Here is a 23,626-nt window from a genome sequence, read left to right on the forward strand (position 1 = left end):
TCTATCCTGTGAACATGTCTACCGTGTGTCTGCTTGACACAACACACATATCTATTCTGGTCATGTGCGTTTGTTGCCTTTTATGCACTGTGTAGTGTGTGGAAATATGAGGGAAGACAATGCAAGCAGGCAGCTGTGGCTCAGGAGGTAGAGCGGGTCGTCCACTAATCAGAAGATCGGCAGTTCGATCCCGGGGTCCACCAGTCCGCATGTCAAAATGTCCTCGGGCAAGATGCTAAACCCCAAAATGCCCCAGATGGCTGCTCCAGTGGTGTGTGAGTGTGTGAATATGCTAAGATTCTATCCTGATTAGCAGGTTGGCACCTTGCATGGCAGCCTCTGCCATCAATATGTGAATGGGAGAATGTTGTGTAAAGCGCTTTGAATGGTCAGAAGACTAAAAAGGCATTATTTAAATGCAGTCCATTTAGCATTTAACAAACAAACAAACTGTTGTTGTTGCACTGCTGTGGGCTGGTAGGAAGGGCATTTTTTTGTGTGTGTATGCAAATACACAAGAAAATGACAATAAACTAAATACCGAATCTTGAAAATAGACTGGGCTAATATGACATGGTTATTATTTAGCATATAGTTTGAATTTAATTTATTTATTTATCTAAAAATATTAAAAGACTTTGTATTTTGAATCTACATCCATCTATGGTCCCAAAAAGGTGATGTCTGGCCCTGACAGAAGAGGTCATAACGGGTCACATCATTTGATCATTTGGTCAAGTAAAGGCTTTATTAGAAAGGTGGAAAAAAATCAAAAAACAGATACACATTATCTCATCCTATTGCAAAGTTGGTTACTGTGGTTACAGGTGCAGTTTATGGAACACACTTCCCTCCCAGAATATAAACTGACCTTCTAGTGAAACCAGTCCATCGATGATGTCTGATATTAAGGTTACACAAACAAAGACAAAGTATAAGTTTACATGACTACATCTAATAAGATACAACACTAGACTGTAAGTGTAAAATAATCAAAAATATCAGCAAGCTTTTCATTTTTGACTACAATCTCAATTTCTTCATTACTACAAAATTTGACTTAACTTTTGCAATACTGTAATCAATTATTATAGGTTATCACTTCACTGAGTATTGCGCAGGCACTATAACTACTTACACATGTAGCTTCACCTATTGAGAATTACATCACACTTGAAAACAATTGTGCAATAAAGCAGTTACAACATTCAGTGTCAAACCAACAATCCATTTAAGGTTTATGATCATATTATTGTTAATGAATGAAACAATGGACAAAAAATATAGATATCAAGATTGTGATTTATAAACTGTTCAAAATATAGTAGTAGTGCATTTTTATATTGTACATTTCAAGGGGACTGATCATAGTTCTTATTTAGAATATGTTGACAATTTATTTATATCTACATATATAAAAAGTTATTTTATGTCCATTATGTGCCTATAATAATATCAGTGATATCTCATGTGTGGAATCTCATGTTTCCTAGAAATATAATTGTCAAATTAAAGCCTACTGAGATGATCACAATCAGAAAAACCCCCAACAATCTGATTGCAGGTTTAATATCTGAGTCTGTATCGAAACTGAATGTCTCTTTGGGGATGCATTGATCCAAAGCCCCATCGACTGTAGTCAATTTCAGGTATCTTCTCATCAGGATTCTTCAGCTCAAAGTCGAAGTAGACAAGCATGAGGAAAGCAAACTGTTTCAGCTCATTGGTGGCAAGGAAACGCCCAGGACACATGGAGACCCCAGCACCCCAGGGCATGTAGAAATACTTCACCTTCTTCCCTCCTTTGTAAAAATCAGTTTTCTTTTTCCCCTCTGGATTCAGAAAGCGGTCATATTTGAATGAATGTGGGTCAGGGTGGATTTCTGGGTCAATGTGAACAGCACTGTATGGAAAGATTGCCATTCTGTCGCCCTTGCGAACAAGGAATTCATGACCATCAGCCATCTTGATCGCTGTATCTTGCATCACTGCCCTCATGAGGAGTGGTGCAGTAGTGAGTCGGAGGGTCTCCTCTACAGCGCTGTCTAAGACTGGCATTTTCATTAACATGTCACGGGTCAGGTCGACCAAAGGGCCACCACGTGTGACTTCCTGCCCAGATTTCTTCAGAACCTTATCTACCTCTTCCTTCACAGCCTTCATAGCTTCTGGGTGCTTCATGAGGAAGAGGAGCAGCCAAAATGAAGAAGGACCCGTGTTGCCCTGAGCGCCCCAAAGAAGCACAAACATGTACCTGTTTATCATTGACTCGTCCATACCAAACTCCTCTTTGGCCTGCTGTATGTCCCACACCCAGCGGCTGATGTTGTCCTTGACCTTCATCTTCTGCACTGACAGAGCGTCCCAGAAGAATTCCATTAGCCTCTGTGCTTCCAACCTTTTCCTCGGGGGCAGGACCCCATAAGCCAGGTTGGGGAAAAGTTGGTCATATTTACGAAACTCGTAAAATAAGGCATCTGATTCAGCTCTGTCTTTCTCTTTGGCACTCCCCTCATTCTCTTCAGACTTGGGTGGCACATTGCCATACAGGGATAAGTAGCCAGCCCTAAAAACAATATTGTAGCAGTACATAAACAGTCCATCTTCAATCCAGGTCTTCTGGTCTGCAGCTGAGCTGATGTTGTGCAACATGAGGTTCTGAAAATTACTCATCATGGCTTGTGTTATTACCTCCAGGCCTTCCCCCTTCAGGTTCTTGTTGGTGGACATGTGGAGAATCTGGTACTCTTCCTCTATACCTATGTAACCAAAGACTTTACGCACCAGTTGCCGGGCATAGTTGTTGAAGTCCAGCTTTTCTCGACTCTCCTTGACAAATGCCCCAAATGACAGAGGGTCCTGAAGAAATGTAAAATAAAGTCCTCCCAGCTGCACTGTGAATACATCACCGTGCTTTTGCTTCATTCTCTCTAGAAACTTTAATGTGTCCCTGCGAAACTCTAAGACATGACCCAGCCAAGGTATGAGCCCCTTATCCAATGGGGGTTCTCCTGGTCGCCGCTTTCGAAAAACCCCCAGGAGGTACAACCCTCCAATCAGAGAAGCAAGAAAACCAACAAGGATCGGTAGCAGCAGTCCCATGACTGATTCGTCTGACAACCACACAATGAGTTGGAGTTAAGGTCCACAGCTTGGTTAATAAGGAGACTTTTGCTCCTCCCTTGACATCTGGGATTGGTTTCAGCATTCCGGGAAGTGCACACAAAACAACCCCCCCCCCCGCCTTTTAACAGGATACAGTGAAATTCACAGAAGATATCATATTTCAACTGCAGTACATTTATATTATAATGTCATTTTAGTTTTTGTGCTGTCATTCAATTCCACCATTACATGTGTATGGTTACACACATGATGTAAAAATTTCAAATTATGTGGACACAGGGGTCTTTCTTTTCTTATGTATTTCTCACATATTGTTTCAAAGTGGTAAAAAATGTTACAAATTATCATGTTAGAACACGATAAAATAGAAACTCAAGTATGTATGTCAGTATGACAGTATGTCATAGGTCGATGGATAATGTTAAACTCTGACATCATAAAATCTAATATTTTGGTCAAATTCAAGCTGCAAGCAGCGTTGAACAGGCTCTCGCGCCTTTGCGCACGTCGGGCCGCGGCACAGTCGAAGGGCTTCTGTCATTGGCATGTAGATGTCTTCAGACCTGGGCTGTTTTCAGACAATGCAAGAACGAGATAAACATCACTTCATCACATCAAAATTATGCAAGTTTTGGGCCCATTCATTTGAATTTCAATTAGTAAACAAAACACTTGATGAGATTGTGTGTAAAACAAATTAATTTCATAATTTTCATCAAGTTTATTTTTAGAAAAGTAAAGACTTTTAACCCACATGACCTGGTCAAAGTTTGATTGAAATGTGTACTGTCAGGTGTGTAGAGAAAATAAGTAACTGCAGCTGGACACAGAAAAATACTCATATATTTGAACAGAGAGTGTGAGCCAACCACTAGGTGCTTGGGCCCTAATAAAGGAAAAACTGCAGTACAGAGCTACAAATTTTAGTTTTGATTTTATTTTTCTACAACTTTCAGGGCTTACAATATCTAAACCGTTTGAGTTATTACAAAGTTTTTAACAACTTCTGTTCAGCACAGTGTCAAAAGTCGTTTATTCAAGTTTGAAGCCGATACCATTAACGCCCTAGGAGGAGATAGCGTTTCTTGGGGGTCCAAAATTGGCGCAAAGTCGTACTTTGATGGGCATATTGCAGACTTCCTGTTGGATTTAGGTCAGACCTGATGTGTGCGCCAAATTTAGTGAGTTATTGAGCATGTTTAGGGGGTCAAATTAAGGGTTGAAGTGGCGTAATAATAAAGAAAGAAGAAGAAGAAGAAGAAGAAGAAAGAAACAAACACACAAAGTACAATAGGGTCTTCACCCCTTCGGGGCTCAGGTCCTAATTAAGTCTTTATCCAAGAGGAAAAGTCTATAAAAACACACCCATCTTCAAACTAATTAATTGTAATTTCAGGCTTTATGGTTACAGGCACAGTTAGCATAGAAAGCATACATCCTTGATAAAACCTGATCTTCTAGTCAAACCAGTACAGTGATATTCTTTTTATGCATGTTCTAAAAACTCACACTGCTCTCTTGATTGTCAGGGGGTACAAAGAGGGCAATAGAGAGAGTCGCAGTCTTATTATGACCATGTAATAGAAATATGTTTAAAGTAAGCAACTGAATCCTTGCTTTTCTGCTTTTCTCCACTGTGTGAAGAGTTTAAAAGCTTTTTCTTATTTAAAAAAGTCACAAAAACACAAAATATATTTACAATTATATTTGTATAGTGTTTGCCTTAGGAATATAAAACACATCACTTTAAGAGGATTATTAATGGTCCTGAATCTACAGATTTTTAATATTGATCTTTTTAAAAGTAGAAAGGAGGGAAAATTATATCACAAAATGTATTTGAACATAATCATCTATAGTCACCTGATTTTCAAAGTGTTAACAGTGGAAATTCATCTGCTCTGTGAGGCTCCTTCACTAAGTCATTAGTTATATAGTGCCATATACTGGAATGTATAATTAGGGCCTGAGCCCCAAAGGGGCGAAGACGCTATTGTATTTTGTGTGTTTGTGTCTTTCTTCTTCTTCTTCTTCTTCCTTTCTTTCTTCATTATTATGCCACTTAAACCCATGGATTAGACATTATGTAAAACTGCACAGTCAGCTCATTAGTACAGTACAGCCCAGATCCTAACAACTGACTGCGTTGTGTGGCAATAGCTCTTTGATAATAATTTATTGTAGTTGCTGAATAAACCTTTTGCCAGTTCCAGACATGAGTCATTGAACAATTACACGATAAAATAGAAACTCAAGAGTACAGTATGTCATGGGTTGATGCATGTTAGACTCTGACATCATACAATCTAATATTTTGGTCAAATAAAGTCTTTATCCAAGAGGAAAAGTCTATAAAAACACACCCCATCTTCAAACTAATTAACTGTAATTTCAGGCTTTATGGTTACAGGCACAGTTAGCATAGAAAGCTAAACTAAATATTGAATCTTGAAAATAGACTGAGCTAATATGACATGGTTATTATTTAGCATATAGTTTTAATTTAATTTATTTATTTATCTAAAAATATTAAAAGATTTCGTATTTTGAATCTACATCCATCTATGGTTCCAAAATGTTGATGTCTGGCCCTGACAGAAGAGGTCATAACGAGTCACAAGACGGAAAATTTAGTACTTTAAACCGTCAGGCCCAACCAGGCTGAGATGGAACTCCACCAGTGTGTGGACTTGAACAGAGTTTTGACTGGTCTGGGGTTGAGTAGCAATGATATATATATATATATTTTTAGCATGAACTGTTAAAATAACTTAAATTTTTATTTAGTCGTGTCAAAATATGACAAACATGTATTTATATTTGTGGTAGTTGCTGATGATGACTGGAGATGTTATTGTTAATCATTCATTTGATGCATACAGGAGTGAGCAAATAGCTATTGAAGGCAGTGAGGTTCACATCAACAACACTAACATCTAATGTAGATGAGGCCCTATGAACATAAACTCTGAAATGAACTTATTCATATCCAATTCTATTCTACATTTTGGTAGACTGAATTGATTTTAATGTAAAGATATTTTTGAGTTATTGATTTTGATATCCCCTTTATATTGCACTCAGCTTTGACACATTTCGTTCTGTTCTGTAAACTGAACAGCCACTATCTTACCTTGCTACTGATTCATAAATACACCACTGGGTAGGGGTGTTTTCTAAAGTCACAGCATCACTGCATCATGCAGAGCTGTTTAACCGTCAGTGTCTTGCACAACAGTTCTTTGAATGTCAGTACTATTTGCTTGTCATTGCACAAGGTAAAGTAAAATGATGCAAAGGGTAATTTAGGGTTTAGATATTAGTTAAAATTTTTCATTGTTTATCTCCATGTAGGTAAAGACTAATGTAATGTTTGAGTTGTCACCTAACACTATACAACATTGGGGAAATAAATATAAAATATGCATATTTAATTTTGTTCTCAGAGGGTTGTTTGGAAGGTAAGTGATGTTAGTTAACTGCTCTCCCTCCTTTTTCTCTCTACTCTATTCTGCAGACATCAGGGCCTGGTGCATGATCAGTGGGATCAGTCCATAATTGCAAGGAAATGCCACAGGCTCATTACAGCTTCAAAGCTGTTTTTGATTCTCAAGAAAGTTGAACACAATACACAAGCTCTCACAAACATGTGGTAAGTTGCTGTTGATAAGATACCAAAGATTTAGTTTGTTGCTTTAGCTTGTTTGGGGTGTAATTTTAAGTCACATTAACACATATAAACAAATACAACATTCTTAAGTTAGTTTTTAACCAGCCATATTGGTTTCCATTGCAACCAAGAAGTACAACTAATAATCATGCAGAATTTCTACATTCATTATAAATACTTCTATGTCAACAAAACTGTCTTGGTATATCACATGGGTTGTTGCGTGTTGACTATTTAAAGGTAACGTCCTAAGTGAAAACAGAGCTCCACAGTGTGATCTAATTTACTTACAAATATAAAATATGTAATCTGTTTCTCATAAAATCCAGATCTGAGAAGTTACTACAGCTGTGAAATAAACGTAGTGCTGTAAAAAGTACAATATTTCCCTCTGACATGCAGTGGAAGTATAAAGTAGCATACAATGGAAATACTCAAGTAAAATAAAAGAACCTGAAAAATTATACTATAGTACTTTAATAAACGTACTTTCCAACACTGCTCAACGTCTCCTAATAAGAGTAGATATCAAATGCCCACAAAGTCAAGTCACTTCAAATTAGAATCATAGCAGTAGTTTTTATTACGTTGCTCTGAATAGGACGCAGCACGTTGCAGAAACGTGCCGCCACGAGCCTCAATGACGTATACCTTAATGTCATCCCAGAGAGTACCCCATGAAGCAAGAGGTTTCACTTCCACCTACTTCCTCCTCCGTTCAAACGCCGGCGGATCATAATGTTGCATTTTACAAGACTTTATACACAGTCTATGGTTGGCACTGTTTTCTCAGACAGAGGACGGCTTAAGGAGGAATAATACAAACGTCTAATCCACCGTGGTAGAAGGAAGCAGTTCAAGTCCATGGACGGATCTGAATTGTTTAACAGTGACCGCTAAGGAGTTGTTAGTATCCCTTGTTTCCTGGACAGTAAAAGCGATATTCGCAGATAAAATTGTAACATGATGACATGAAAAAATATCTCACGGTGCGACAAAGGCGTGTTTCTTTTAATTACGTAAGAAATACGAAGAATACTGCTGTTGGGATGGCAGTAGAACCTCACATCTGTTTCACTATCTTTGACTTTTGCAAGAGGATTGTACAACTGATTTTGCTGCGTTCACGATGCATCGGATTTACTATAAACATCAAATTATGGCACAGTAATAACTGCAGGTACTGAATGTTTAGCCAACTTAAATAATACACCTTCTTTACCCCGTCAACTCATGTCTGCTTATTTGGGACTATTTCTAACAAGGCAAATACATCATTTAACCTCTAAACAAATTCACCCGAGGACACCCAAAAGTTGTGGCTTTTATGTACACAAGTGGTATTCTTTAATCAACTAATCTAGGGACCTTAACGTTAAATCTAAGTTTCAATACTGACACATTTTGATAAACCTCGATCTTGTTTAAAGCATTTCCGTGACGCAGTCTGTATTTACCATTTTGTCCCAGGCCCCGAACACCACACAATGTTGATAACCCTGACGTCAGAGCTGCGTGTGATGGTGGTTACATCACGATCCTACCCGGCACATTACTTCCTCCATTCATGTGAATTGAGACGATACAGACTCACAAAATCTTTCCGGATAATTTCGATAATCTCTTTACTGGTAACTCGAGTAGCTGCTCAGTCCCTAAACAGGTATGAAGAGACTTTTAAAGACTAATTTTGCTGTTAAAGCTGTAAAAAAAAAAAAAGTCACTCTTGTTTTATGTAACGCTACGCATACTCTCAGAGGTGTTTCTCTCATCTGGCCTTTGGTCAAAGTGTCAGCCAGTTCAGAAGATTGTGATTCAACATTGAACAAAAGTCGATGTATTTTACATTATGTATGATATGTAGAGTTATTTAGGCCTAAATGGATGTGTCTTCCCTCTGCCCTTCATGTGTAACCTCTGAGCGGTTCATACGGTATTAACATTAGCTCAGAACAGCAACAGACTTGAGCTAGCATGCTATGTCACGGGAATAACATAGAGTTTACACTAATAATGAACTTTTCTCTTCTTTTTCTTTCCTTTATAGTCAAGATGTCTAGTTATGAGGAGAATGAGTCCAAGTTTATGCGAAAAGCAAAGGAAAATCCATTTGTCCCAGTGGGTGAGTACATCTTGTGCCCTCATGGTTACATCACGAGAATACAAAAGTAGTAAATTGTCCATTTAAAACTCTCAAGTTGTAAATTATTCGTTTTGTATGAAAGTATGCTGTTAAGTGTACCCCACTGTTCTCTTCTCTCTTTTGTTGTAAAATGTAAGTACTACATCCTGAACATAAGCTACATTATTTTGTTTTCATTTAGTAGCCTCTGTTAATTGATCTGTCTTTTTGCTCATTTCAGGGATGGCTGGATTTTTTGCCATTGTTGGATACAGACTGCTGAAAATGAAAAGCCGTGGAGATACAAAAATGTCGTTGCACCTGATCCACATGCGTGTAGCAGCCCAAGGCTTTGTGGTTGGAGCCATGACTATTGGTTAGTAGCCTGAAGTCACATTTTTTCATTACATCCTGGTTGCATGCCACTTACCTCTTGTTTACTGAGAGGCTGGAGAGTTTCACCTCGTCATGTTTTAAATTCATGGTTATCACAAGTGGTTAGGACTAAAACTGTGTTCTGGATATTGTTTGGCTACCTTATCAACATTTTTACTTGTCAATTGTAAAATCTGTTTTTAGTAGATGTTATGGTCATCATATAACTTAATTCCTTCTGCTACTTTGTTTTTAGGTGTCCTGTATTCAATGTACAAAGACTACATTGTAAAACCCAGAGAACAACAGAACGCAGCGCAACACAAGTGAACATGGACTCATACACTTGATATTTTATGTCCCTTAATATTGCCTCATATTAAGGTGTGTAGAACATTTTATTTTTACAGATGTGTCATACCTTTTGTATGTGCACATCTCTTCCACAGCTCAACCCTACTGTGAATAGTTATAACTTAATGATTACTTTCTGTGTGGAGTTTGAATATTCTCCCTGTGTTTGCGAGGGTTTCTGCCATGTGCTCCAGTTTCCTCCCACTATCAAAGACATGTATGTCAGGGTTAATACTCCTTGAGAGTAGGAAAAAAGTACACACTCTGACTCCATATGCATTTCTCTTATATGTAGATGATGTTTCAGCCCTCAGGCCTTCTTCTAGATCAACAGTTATAGTAGGAGACAGGCACTGGTATGTTATATAGTCCACACCCTAGTAACACAACTGATGGTGATTAGATAATCATGTTCCACTATAAGGGTGAGAAAAAGCAATCAAGAGGCCTTCAGCCAATCAAAACTTTTAACGAACAGTTACAGGAACTACAGCTAGTCAGTTCTCTTCAAATTAAGTGACAAGAACCACTATGTTTCATACCACATATTTCTCTGAATGAAAGAGAAATGCATATGGAGCCAGAGTGTGCAGCACTTTTCTGCCTCCAGTGATCAGCACCTCACTACCACCCGTGGTGTGTGTTACTTTTCCATTATATAGGGTTAATACTCCTGTCAGTGCCCCTGACCAAGGTACTGGCAAAACGAACTGGAGTTGGTCCCCGGGCGCTGCACTGCGGCTGCCCACTGCTCCTAGTGTGTGTATATAGGATGGGTCAAATGCAGAGGATTAATTTCCCCACAGGGATCAGTAATAAAGTGCTAAAAAGGAAAACAAAAAAAACCCACCTCCTACAGTATCTTCTAAATAATATACCAGAGGGTAGAGCTGTCACTTTTGTATTGAGGAGGGATATTGATCTCAACTGTTTTGACACCAATTAATGTGTTTGTGGCTGTAAACCCAGTTGATTTGATATCTGTGTGAGCAGGTGACATTATTAATAGGGTTTTGTTGCCTTGGATTTTGAAAGGTGTGCGAGTGAGATTTCAAAAACTAGAAGATCTTGCAAAAAATATGAAAACATTATAACTAGGCTAAGCCTAGATTTGAAAAGTATTCACCAATGACAGGTAGCATTTCATTTTCTGTGTCACTGTTTTATTGTCTTGCACCAGCTACATTATTTAATGTACTAATGTAGGGATTTTTGCCTGATGAAAAATGCTTGCACCTTAGCCCACTTTTTGAAATGGTCATCTAAGTGCATTACGGGCATCTTATGTACTGGACCACAGACAAGGCCTGTGCTTTCACATTATTTAAACAACATGGACACAGATGGTTTTTGACTCACCAGTCTCAGCCGTTCCACAAAGAAGATTTGTAAGCCATAAGATGAAAACTGTAAAGGAAAGAAGACAACAAACAAAACATGTTTTTTTAAACATGACACAAATTTATAAAGGTGTCCTGATGAATTCAGTTATTTTCATTCAGTAGGCTTTAAACAAAATGGATTTTTTAAGGGCAAGTCTTGTTTCATATTTTTATCATTATGCTTTGATAGAAAGGGGTCCAATGTTTCATTACAACAGCAGCTTCACAAGTCTTCATGAGACACACTGTATGAGCTAAATAAACTCAGCTTCACTCACAGGCTGTACAGTAGCCTATTAAGTACCATCATAAAGCCGTATGATATAGGTCTATTTAAATAAATGCCTTGTTAAGTTATTAAATCTAGTTTTTGAATGTTGTGTGCAAATACAGAATAGTTATTTTTCGAATGTTTCTTTTTTTCCTTTGGAAATAAAAAATGATCAGTCAAGTCATTCTGAAATTCTGTTGTGTGTACATTTTTAAAACCAACCCAAGTTGCACTGAAAATGTGTTTCGACTTTTTAGCTTAGTCTTTTGTGCCACACAGTATACCAAGATACACTCAAATGCCAGTTTATTAAGTACACTTGTTGCAGCTAAAACAAATGGAGTCTAATACAACAGTCAACATTCATGAAAGCAGTATTTACTGCAGACTGCATTCATTTTGTTAGATGTACACTGAGCTAACTGAGTGTCCATTTTACTACAAATGATTATCTTGTTCGACTTGAAGTCAGACTCTCTTATTTGTACCTGCTGGCAAATAGGACATTTTTAGTGTACATTTCATTGTGCACCAGTAGGTACCCAAAAATTCCAACCAATAAAACCATTACAGATTTTTGAACATTACCTTCCCATCAAGTAAATCTTATCTTTCTCACTGTGTGATCACAGTGGTTAATGCTTTGAAAGCGTTTCTAGCGAAATGCTCCACCCAAACAACCAACAAGAGAGGTATTACATCAAAGCAGAAAAATGCTCTAACTTGCTGTGTCATTGTGACTTTGGAACTCCTATGATGATAAGTATTACTCACTATGGAGATCAGTGAACTAAGATCTTGTAAATATTATGCAATTGCTATGTATCACTTTACACTTTGAACTACAGAAATGGAACCACAGATGTCACATATCTCATCATCACATCAGAGGAATAATTTTGTTGTTCCACTGTCATCACTCCTTACAACACTGTACACACAATTATAGGTATCAAATCAATATCTTTAAGGGTTCTCTTACCTCCAAACTTGGGCTAAGGGATGATTTGGGTTGGTTACTTGTGAAGCTTCTAGGGGATTCACTATCAAATGAGAAATTGTATTTCACCTGTCTGTCTCTAGATTTTATTATAACAAAGAACATAGTGTATATAGATGGGTGTTTTAAACATGGATTGGAGTAACCTGGAGCTGCTATTCCTCCACCTGATAAAAATCTCAAAATTTATTTTCAATTTTGATAAACAGTTGATAAAACACTTTGAGATTTTTCTCAGGTGGGGAAACAGCAGTTGCAGGTTCATCCAAATCCTATTTGGCAAGAGTTTCTTGCCTTTTTACCTGGGTTGTGTAACAAAAGCAGTTTGAACATATGCCCTGTGGTTATTTACTAATAACATAATGGAGTTAAAGGCAACATGGATTGAAATATAGCAGTTCTCCACAGCCTGTAAAACAATAGCCAATTACTTTTGGAAAAATAAGGCTACAACTCACACTTCACTGCTAGAGCAAGTTTTCAAACACTTTTTGCCTTGAAACAAGGCAGAGTCAGTGACTTCTTTTAAATCACTTTTCAAAGCCCATTTGCTTTTATGTGATCTTTTTACCATCTTATAGTCTTCTCTCGAGACAAAATTTGTATGTCAAAGCACTTTGTAAACTTTTTTAAAAATGTGCTATATAAATAAATTTATTATAAAATAAAGTTATTATAAAATAAAGTTATTATTGAGGTAACCTAATTCGGCCAAAAGAAAAAACAAACAAACAAAAAAAACATTTTATCTCTAATGTTACTGTAATGTAAATCATATCCAAATTATGTAAATGTTGTCTTTCCTCCTAATTTCCTGCCTCCTTTAGATTCGCAACGATTGACAGAACACTTGCAGGCCTCTGGTTCTTTAAATAAATATGACTGTCAACTGAAAAACTGACAAATTTGACAAAATGGACATTGAGAAATGACTAGCACAGAAACTAGGTTAGCTTCTTCTTGTTCCCATGACTACATCCGTGCTCCCGCGAGATTTTGTTCTAAGTCTCTTGAGCGCCGTTGCCTGGATACATTCGCAATCAATGAGGACGCTGCTAGATTCTTCATCTACCACACAAAATGATGCAGTGCAAAACAGCCTCTGATTTGTTTGCAAGGGCGGTACTTGGATAAATGATACGTGAGTTGTTTTCCTTTTATACAAGCTTTACTTATATGCAACTTTGAAAGGAAGCTGTTTAATTAAGGTGACACTAAACAACGTTATCTTGCTCGTTGCTAGTCACGTAAGCAACTTTGCAAATAGCATTACATGAATTAAGGGATCACTTGAGCTTTCATGCAATATTTAATCCAAATATTTATATTTTGTCTCCCAGAAAAAGAAAAACAATCATTATCAATGCACATAAGATGACCAAGGTGGGAAGGAAGTAATAGTTATTCTCATTCAGCTAAAACAAACACCTACGTTAGGTTGAGTGTAAAAAAAACTAAAGCCTATGTACCAAACTGCCACATAAAGTCCCACACAATTTGAATTAGTAGTATTTTACAGTATTCATTTTTGATGTAATTTCCCTCTTTTATAAGTTTCTTCTTATGATATGAATCATAGATCATGGAGCGTGAAGATGAACTGAATGACTTGCGGCTACAGTTCCAAGCTCTACAAAAACAGCAGGAGAAGAAAAAACAGGACAGGAAAAAGGAGACACAACCAGATAAACTTAATGCCAGTGTTGCCCAGGATGATTTGGATCTATCTAAGCAAGGTGTTCAGGCAGACAATCTTAAAGAAAGGTGAGTCTTACAGAGGCTTAATTAAATGTTTACCAAAGCTGTTCTCCACAGTGGTGCCTTAATGTATGTGACTATTACGCTCTGAAATTGCAATCAACCCCTCACCTATTTATTATTCATTTTAATCGCCTCAATATAGACTACTACAAAATGAGAATCAAACTTTGCTGGACCAGCTGAGGGAGCTAAAAGATGAAAATGGTCGGCTCTTCAAACTTTTGAGTGAGAAAGATTTTGAAATTAAACACCTGAAGAAGAAAAGAGAAGAAGAAAGACTGGCCTTGGCAGGTATGATAACATAATTGCCACTTATTTTACATAACTGTGATGTTATAGGTACGTCACAGCTTCTTCATGATTTATCCACTCATCCTTGTTTAGGCACATCGCGTTTAGCAGGGGATGTAGCAGCCACCAAGATTGTTGAGTTGTCCAAGAAGAATAGAGAGCTGATGGCTGAAATTGAGCGAGGAAAGATTAAATCCAAGCAAAACAGCAACAGAATCAAAGAGCTTGAGAAAGAGGTAACAACATTTTGAGTTATGAATATAGATGTCACTTAATTGGATTTGTTTAATTTATTACATAGAGAATAAATGAATGAAAAATTGCTTTTTTCTATAGTTGCAGACTGCTCTTGTACACTCTCCATCGGGACAAAAGATCAATACAAAGTCACAGGACAGGAGGTCATCTGAAGACAGTGATGTAATTTTTAATGTGAAAATTGACCCAAATTATATTTTCATGTGGACTTCCTAACTTTAATGGGGGCAATTCAATCAGACTCATTCATAATTTGTTTACAAAAACAGGGAAATCCTGTGGTGAAATCTCTACAGGAGAAATTAGCTGCTGCCCAGCTGAAAGTGATTGAGTATCGCAACCAGGTTCAGTCTGTCAAACAGGAGTTGAAAGTTGCTCAGAGGGTAATAGTGCAATCTTTTTTACCTGGTCATATGACTAATCATTAATTCAAAAATATGAACTGTTACCTTCATGTAAATGTCGCTCTCTGATGCAGGTTTTAATCTGTGAGGTTGGGGAGGAGGTCAACCTTCAGCAATTATTAAGCAGTCCAGGGAGCTTTAGGGGTCGCTCTCAGCAGATACTAGCTCTTCAGACAAGGGTAAGCTGAAATTACTGCATTACTGACAGACATAAAACAAACACTTGAACAGAATCAAGGATAATAGAAGAAGAAGAAAAAGAAGAGCTTTTGAAGCAGAATAAATACAAAATAAGAACAAAACTTATGCTACAGGTACGGGACCTTGAGCAGCAGCTGCTGAACCAGTCGGCTCAGCGGAGACAATCAAGTGTCCTGAGTGTAGAGGAAGAGTTTCTGGGCCTTCAGAAAACCCCTCCTCAAGACAGGAACCTCAGCTACATTCGCACCATTGAGAAGGAGAAGAGAGAGGCTTTTGAGGTGTGTATATGTTTATTATTACCATGTTATTTAATTTAAATGTGAATTTGTTACTGTACAAAGGCCTTGCTCTCTTTCCATAACTGCACAGAGGATCTCAGCGGACTATGAAGCCCTCCTGAAAGACCATGAGGATGTGAAGAAAAAGCTGGAATCATCTAAAGCCAGGAACAAATCGCTGTCTGCTGAAATAAAAACTCTGAAGGTCCAGGTCTCCACTTTACTGGAGAAGGGTAAACATGATGATGAGCTTGTGGATGCTCTGCTGGTAAGGCATTAGATAAGTGATATACTTGGTGTATTTGCTATTATGTGCACACACAAAAACTGTAGTACATTACATTTACAAAAAGATTAGGTTTTGTAAGGATTATATAATATATTTGATTACATATCAAGTATTATCTTAAAACCTTTTTTTCCTGTGAATCATCTTTTCTGCAATTAGAAAAGCATACATGTTGGTTGACCAGCCTGCCAACTTGGGTTTACTCTCTGGGTGTACGACAGGTGTTTAGAAGTTCAAATAATCATGGAATTTTGTAAGCCACAGACGAGCATTTAAATTGCTGAAATTGGAGTGACAGGGTTTTATATAACAGCAGGAATATATTAGCTTTGTTAATGAGCTAAACATGGTTGAATGCGTAACATGATTAAAGCCCATCTGACAATTTGTGGTTTTGGAGCAAAATGCTCCATGAAAGGCATGAAGAGTCTTTAAATTTTAACTGTGTTTTATTATACAATTCAGTTCTTGTTACGCAGACCAAATAACCAACAAAACCAAAACCAAAATAATCAGGGATTTCACATCAAATTTACAAGTTAATATAATCCACATAAATACGTACTGAAAGAAGAGGGATCATCTGGGATGAGCCCATGATTTACCACATTATTCTCAACATTACCTGCTCCTCACCTCATGTGCCTCTGGCAGAAGCAGCAGACCCAGATGCAGGAGTTGCTCACACGGCTCAGCCAACAGCAGAATGTACTGAGCAAGAAGACCCAGTCGAGCCACGTAGAGCAGCTGAGCAGTGAGCCTTCAATACACAACAATCTCATCCAGAGGCTTAACCAGATGGTTGCTGACAAAGAGGCCAAGATCAAAGAACTAGAGGAGGAAATCCAGCAGCTCTCAGTCAAGGTAAAAAAAATAAACAAATAATGGGACCAATATCTAAAAGCACCTCAGCAAACATAAAATTGTATTTTACCTCCTGGAAAAGTTTAGTTCAAAGATTCCAAAATATTAGCGCAAAAATCTGCCAAGCCATTGAAAGTGTGTTTACAACATTTTACAGGGACAGGGCATGGAAAGACAGATCAGCTTCAACACAACAATTTGCAGTTCAGGATTGTCCCCTGAAGAGGGAGACATTGCCAAAAGAATAACATCTTCAAGGTACGCATGCTATTAGTAATCATGATAAAGGATCATACTTATTTTAATGGGATTACTCATTAAAACTTCTGATCCTCTATTTACATCTTAAACAAATCTAACACTAGTATCCTGAGTCAACTGTTACAGTGTGACTGAATTCTATGGCAGAATAAGGGTTAATAATTCAATCTGGCTAATGTGGGGCTTTCTGCAATGACATTATTGATTTTGTTTGATGTCTCATGGTTTTTTCAGTGTATTCTGCAGGGATTTCCGTTAATATGACTGTATGTCAACTCCTTTCTAGTTCTGTTTCTAAATTTGGTCATAAACTGGTGCTTCCTGCTGTGGGAAGTAGTATAGAATTCAAGTAAGTAGACATAAAGCTGTATTTAGACCTGTTCCTGTGTCATACATATCAATTATGTGCCAATGAATTATGAGCTAAAATGTTCATGTTTTATCCTTCTGTTCGCAGAGGTCAAAGTTCTTCAAAATGTCCACAATGTTTAGCTGATGTGAGCTCACTGATGACCCAGTGTAATGAATATAAAAACTTCTGCATGGAGAAGGACAGACTCCTCAAACAAGTTAACATCCTACAGGCAAAGTAATTCCTTCTGTAGACATAGTTGTTTTTTTTTAATTATCTCCCAATTTTTTTCTGTTGAACACATTTTTTCTCCAATTTATTTCTCTGCATTTTCTGCTGTTGGTGGTCATGCTGTTTGTAGAGAAACATAGATCTAAAAATACCACTTCATCTGTAGCTTTAAAACAATTCAATTTACATTGATTCAAACAAACTCCCACAACAACAAAAAAGTGAGTTGCCATTAAAAGTCCCCAAAAGTAAGAACTTTTTCATTCTGTTACTTTTCTCACTGATGATAGAGGCTGACATTGCAAAGCTAACAGTCACAGCTAGATCAGAAACAGCATCATCATGTTACTGTTGCTGGCTCTTGTATTTGTCAAAGATTGTTTTTGTCAAAATTATCCGATGTTAGAGTACCTTTGCCATCATAAACACTTATGCTATTCTAATATAATAAAATGTCAGCTGCTCGTGAAAGACTGCCACAACAAAAGCATTACAGCATGCACCCTTGGTGGTAATGTCTATCCACTGAGAGATTGTTTTGGCTTGGCAAGTACACAACGGTTAAATAACTCACATGGGGAGCAATTAAACTGCAATGAAATGAAATGTTATTTTTCATATTTTTCAGAATGACCTTTTCCTAATATGATATGAGGGAATGTTACACTAGAGCACTGATTCATAGTCCATTGTGCGTGCCCGTTTCAAGGCCATGGACAGTTCTTACTGCTTTTTGTGTATTGCAGGGTTGTTTCCACTAGTTCTTGGAACTCATTTTATTTATTTATTTATTTAGTGAAAATCATGACTGACAGGTGCACTGAAACCAAGATTTTAGTTTCTTTGACAGCCTTCAGGCTTAAGTAGTACTTGCTACCTTTCCCTTACCTAGAATCCCACTACATTACTAAATCAGAAAATTGATTATGTCATAAATGAATAATTATATAATTTATATAGACAGTTACTTAGATTTATTAGTGTAATTATTATATTAGTAAGCAATTAAACAAGTAAATGTATCTATTCAGATATCTATGTCCATCTGAAGCTTCATCAATCCATCTCTACAGTCACCATCAAGAGTAATGGCATTATTTTAAACAAATTTGTAACCATGAGATACCTTCTTTGTGTCAATCTTCCAGAGAGAAAGAGATGAACCAAAGGTGTTTGGAGGCAGAACAGAAGTACCAGGAGGAGCACTGCAGGACAGTGATCCTGGAGCAGCAGCTGGAGAGGACAAAATTGGATTGAGAATAAGTACTGTGCAAACAGCAAGGGTGGATCTGGTATGCTGAGGCTCAGTGACAGCATGATGTGACAATGGCAAGCAGTCACGGGCGTGTGGTCCAATAACGTATTATAATGAAAAATTGTAATTGTTATAGTTGTTTGTGTGTATAAATTTTAGTTGTTACTCTCATATAAATCATATATAATTACAGAAATGTGCAGTGACTAATGAAAAAGCGCTGCCTGCAATCTTTGTGTGCTGAAGGGCGTACTTTTCTCCACCCGATGGCGTATGTGTGTAATATGTGTGGATGCATTATAAGAGCTGGATACGGCAGTGCCGCTTAGCCTTGCAGCCAATTTTTCTCAGTGGCCACTCGTGGTACCGTAGTGAAAAATCCCCCTGCAGCCCAAAAAGCATTTTCCCCATACACTACCATTGTAAAAGAGACGTCTGTAAAACTGTTGACAGGACACCTCGAACTGTAAATAAGGTCAATTATAATTCTTTGTATTATGAATCTTTGATCCATGGAGGATTTATATTTGTAAAACTTTCCTTGAGCTGAGAAAAGCGATTTAAAAATATGTGACGTCACCACAATGTAAAGTCTATGGGCGGGAACTTGTGGGCGGGACCAGCAGGAGAAACATTACTGCACATATTCAATGGGCCGCATACCCCCAGAAGTAAACCCAGAGGCTAGAAACCTTTTTGGCGTATGCGCCAGTTGAGCAATTGTTATTGGACTGAATAGGCGCCATTTTCGGTCTGGTATCCAGCTCTTATAATACATTGATGGTGATATGTTTGGCTTTTCCTGGTGGCCCTTGATTGGTTGACACCACACGCTGAAAAATAAGTGGATCTGGGTGGAAAATTTTACACCCAATAAATGTTGCCATATTGGGCCCAATTGCTGCTTTCTTATCAGATAAAATGTATCCCCTGTAGGCAGTCAAAATGCACACGGATCATTATGGTACTGTGGTGATAATTGTGAAGTGAAAGCAGTTGCTATGTGGCCACAAAACTTTTTTAAACTTTTAGAAACCACTAGCCTAGCCGCTATGGCCGCCAGCAGCTGGCCCTCTACTAAATTGTACGGCACATGATCACGGCCAAATGCACAGAGCTACCTAGTGGAAAAGTCTCATTATGACTCATTTTTCTACCTTTTCTGTTTCGCTTGTGGCTATCATGACTAAGGAGCAGTGTCCCTCACTAGCAGGTTGGCAGGAGTCTTAAAGCAACCGGAGCTGTCTGTAGACAAACTGAATACACGCTCCAACAACTCTGTTGCCATTTCTAATATTGAGGAAACTGTGTGGATGGTTTGACCTGGTCCTAAAAAGCGAGATTTCTATTTTTCCATCTATCAAATTTAAAATAGTGAATTTACACCAGAAAGAAATAATGATGCACGACAATGGACACACTGCCAAGGGACAGTGCTAATTCTACTCCTCATGTTTGGGCTGTGCAGAGATGTTAGTGTTGCTCTTGTATGTTGTCTCCTGGCTGGTCATTCAGCTGGAGGAAACAGAGGCGCTGAGGGCATTGCTGAATAGCACTCTCCACCATGACCGGCAGCTCAACGGTGACGTGATGAGACAAGTCAAGCATGTTTTCCTGCAGGGTCTGTGACAGCCCAGACAAGACACTAACCAGGGGAACTGGCTGGTCCCTGCATAACCTCACGTCCAGCTGAGCCCTACCTTCTTCTGTCACATGTGACAAACAGCAGCCTGCAGGAAACAGGCTCTCCTCCTCTGCCACACAAACATCATACAGACCATGGTCTTTTTCTACATTTGAATCCTCAAAAACATTTTACGATGGGTTCCTTTGTGCGTTAAATCTTTTGAGTTTAACCATTTGAGTATACCTTGAGTAGCAGAGCTTTTAACTCAAAGGCATCAGACAAGTGTTCCTTGATGCTGATAGGATGTCTCCCCATGGTTTCATATCTTGTATGCTTGCTGTTTTATAAATGTCACTGTCACATTTTATTAAGTCAACATATATCTTTTCCACCGCTGGCAACCTTAAGTGCATTGCAGGTATAGAGAGCAACAATGTCTATTTTTTAAGCATTTGTGTAAGCAAATGAAACATCTAATCCAATCAATGAGAGGGAGCCAAACCTTCATCAGACGTTTTCAACACATTGTTTACCTTCATGACTATGACTTTCCTAGAGTTCTTTGTTTTTTTTGGCCCCAGATGGTTGTACATAAATGTGTGACAAGCCAATCCAAATAGTAAACACCCCAGTTAAGCTCCCAAAAGCTTTAATATTCCTTTTAAATATTACTGCTAATCATTTCTGACTTGAAACCAGCTGTGTGGGAATAGTGGTTGAAAATGAATGCGGACTCAAGCTGCACAAACTCCCACTGTAGTCCTCCATGCATTCCCCAGAGCATGTCACATGTATGTACAGTATGTGATCTTAGCTCCTTAATCCAAAGGTTGTCTGGTTATGCGTAGCCTGGTGGGAGTGGCTCCCACATTCATACTAACATCTGAGTTATTTTCTTCCGATGTAGCCAAAAGGATTTCAGCAGAACCCCCCCTCCACATCACGCTTAATTTAAAACCATGGCTGAGTTAGTGTGCTGCTTCAAATACCGCACTATTTCTTCCAGGACCCTGTGGGAGATTGGCAGGTCCCCATTGGACTGAGCGAGAAAGTGCCACAAGACAAAAATATCAGAGTTTGGACGTGATGAAGAAATCCTTTATGCGCAGAGAAACAAAAAACAGCCTGTGTTGAATACCTCCTGGATAGAAGGTGAGGCACCCTTTAATGTAGCGGAGGTAACCACTCACTGTTGAGATGTGTCATTGGAGGAACAGAAGAGATACCATATGCCTTATGACCACATGCCCTACAGGATTGCCAAATATGTATCAAATGTAGCAATGTGCGTCAGAAAGGGTGTTGATGGAGCAAATACTTGTCATGGTCCCTTACTGCATCCGAGTCCAGGGAAAATGTTTAACTTAGCCTAATAAATTTTTAGTTTGGTTGTTTTTTAAATCTGCACAACACAACTTGATATAAAAAATGAAGTCAATGTTTGCAAACATGTAGAATCATTTCTCAAAACCGCAGTCTAAAGCTTTTTATCTTGTACTTGTGGTGCTTGATAGGAATGAGGCCAATATTACCAGTTTTTGGCTTTTAAATAAAGCTTATTGCTGTTGAATACTCATTCCACTGTATCATTTCAGTTACAAACCTATGTTGTCATAGATTAATATGACTTCTCCTGTTGACTTCAGTCATTAAAGAGTATCATCACTTTCAAATAAATTACATTTCACTAAACAATTTTAATATTGTTTTATGAAGCTGTATTACGCAGAAAGGTGTAGATTTATTCCAAAATGCCCAATAACCCACCAAACCAAACACAAACTTATGTAAACACAGCATACGTAAACAGCCTCACCTATTTGTCATTCCAGGTTTGAATGACTCCTTTCTCCATCCTTCTCCTCAGAGGTATTCCCTCGTTCTGGACCAATGCTTCCTGCAGACCATTGACTGCATCCAGAAACTAAAGTAAATAGTGGAGCTGTGAACGCAGAGGTTAAAGTTAGCCATCAGTATATGAGGGATCTGTGAACTTTACTCAGGCCAGAAAACGGTTTGTGCCTCTATGAGTCCATTCATCTCCTAGTGCCTCTCATTTACATTTAATGGAAAGAAAATAAACAGTCGAGCCCTAATGTGCTCATTTACAGTAAGCAGAAATAGAGTAATGAGCTGTTATCTTTACTAAGACAGTGGTGAAGCGATGATAAGCACTTTTAATAACTGAAATGTTCATCAAAGTCCACAGGATGAATAAAATTGTTTCTGATACCGATATTCAAAATCACACAGTATGGAGTCCTTTACTACAGTCACACACAATTCATTGTGATGTGTTGATGAGACAAGCTCTGCCAGGAGATTATCTGATCTTGATTTTCTCTGTGCAGCTGTGCAGTTTGCTTTCTTATTTCAAACCTTTGAAGTTATGCTCGCTTGTTTTCAAACTTTGGCTTTGCTTGCAATTCCCCAACAGGCACAGTCTGGTGCAGCAAGATATGATGTCAGTACTTGTGGCAAGTTTGTTCATTTTATCAAGTTTAAATAAATAAATAAATAATAATAATAATAAAAAATGTGTGTCCAGATACGGGAAGCATCACTAGATGGCAGTGTGGCTAGTCATGTGCTGTATATCTACTACTTTTGATGTGTTTTTCTGGCAACCAGTGACTTGTTATTGTCCTCCAATGATGTGGTCTGAATCGGTAAATCCCAATTAAACATATACAATATGCCTAATCTGCTGTATACAGCCTTGCTGTTCTATACAATACATTTTGATTGCCATTATAATGACCTAGTGGTAATTGAATCAGTGGACTGTACAATAAAATAATCTCCTTGCTTCTTAAAGGGGATGGAGTAAATAAGTGAGTTAATAAATATGAAATTATGATAAATACAATAATTCCACAATAGCATTGTCCTTTTGGGAATGTTATTGTGTAGGTCACTCTTAATTTAGCAAATATACATGCGTGTATCTTAGTGGTGACAGCACTGAAGAAACATACCAGTTGTTTTTTTGTTTTTTGTTTTTTTCTACTGAAACTCTTAGAACAACTGCACAAAGGCACAAAGAGCTGAATGACACAAAAACAAACTGACTCTAAAATGGTGACAGTATTAGCTTAGAACGATTTTTGACAAACTAGCTCCTCACAGTCTGCGCCCTGCATGCTCTGTTACTACTGGCTGACTTTCCTTTCCCATCACTGTAGTAACCTAGCTGTCACTCTTGACTTCTCCTCGTCTCATCCGCCCCCATCAGAAGAACAGTTTTCTCACTC

At 38.0% G+C, this 23,626-nt stretch overlaps 3 protein-coding genes across 5 annotated transcripts; 2 read left to right on the forward strand and 1 right to left on the reverse strand.

Annotated features, from left to right (window-relative positions):
• Positions 1–702: 702 nt before the first annotated feature.
• On the reverse strand, positions 703–3,630 carry LOC122993805 (5-beta-cholestane-3-alpha,7-alpha-diol 12-alpha-hydroxylase-like). The gene has a single exon (XM_044368253.1). The coding sequence runs from the start codon at positions 3,100–3,102 to the stop codon at positions 1,567–1,569; it is 1,536 nt and encodes a 511-aa protein (XP_044224188.1). The 5' UTR covers positions 3,103–3,630; the 3' UTR covers positions 703–1,566.
• Positions 3,631–8,304: 4,674 nt separating this feature from the next.
• Positions 8,305–11,492, forward strand: higd1a (HIG1 hypoxia inducible domain family, member 1A). Its single transcript, XM_044368860.1, has 4 exons — positions 8,305–8,459; positions 8,844–8,918; positions 9,160–9,294; positions 9,550–11,492. Exons 2-4 carry the CDS (start codon positions 8,849–8,851, stop codon positions 9,621–9,623), a joined length of 279 nt encoding a protein of 92 aa, XP_044224795.1. The 5' UTR covers positions 8,305–8,459; positions 8,844–8,848; the 3' UTR covers positions 9,624–11,492.
• Positions 11,493–13,296: 1,804 nt separating this feature from the next.
• On the forward strand, positions 13,297–21,946 carry ccdc13 (coiled-coil domain containing 13). 3 transcript variants are annotated; one of them, XM_044369480.1, is made up of 14 exons: positions 13,300–13,441; positions 13,880–14,064; positions 14,204–14,352; positions 14,446–14,588; positions 14,689–14,772; positions 14,880–14,993; positions 15,089–15,193; positions 15,329–15,493; positions 15,585–15,761; positions 16,437–16,646; positions 16,804–16,904; positions 17,194–17,256; positions 17,365–17,496; positions 18,639–21,946. In XM_044369480.1, exons 2-14 carry the CDS (start codon positions 13,883–13,885, stop codon positions 18,745–18,747), a joined length of 1,734 nt encoding a protein of 577 aa, XP_044225415.1. In that variant the 5' UTR covers positions 13,300–13,441; positions 13,880–13,882; the 3' UTR covers positions 18,748–21,946. The 3 variants fall into 3 exon arrangements, with proteins under 3 accessions (XP_044225417.1, XP_044225415.1, XP_044225416.1); XM_044369481.1 differs by lacking the exon at positions 17,194–17,256 and having other exon boundaries at positions 13,302–13,441; positions 18,639–18,975; XM_044369482.1 differs by lacking the exons at positions 14,689–14,772; positions 14,880–14,993 and having other exon boundaries at positions 13,297–13,441; positions 18,639–18,975.
• Positions 21,947–23,626: the final 1,680 nt, after the last annotated feature.

Source organism: Thunnus albacares, chromosome 12 (assembly GCF_914725855.1).
Source record: "Thunnus albacares chromosome 12, fThuAlb1.1, whole genome shotgun sequence".
NCBI classification, from domain to species: domain Eukaryota; kingdom Metazoa; phylum Chordata; class Actinopteri; order Scombriformes; family Scombridae; genus Thunnus; species Thunnus albacares.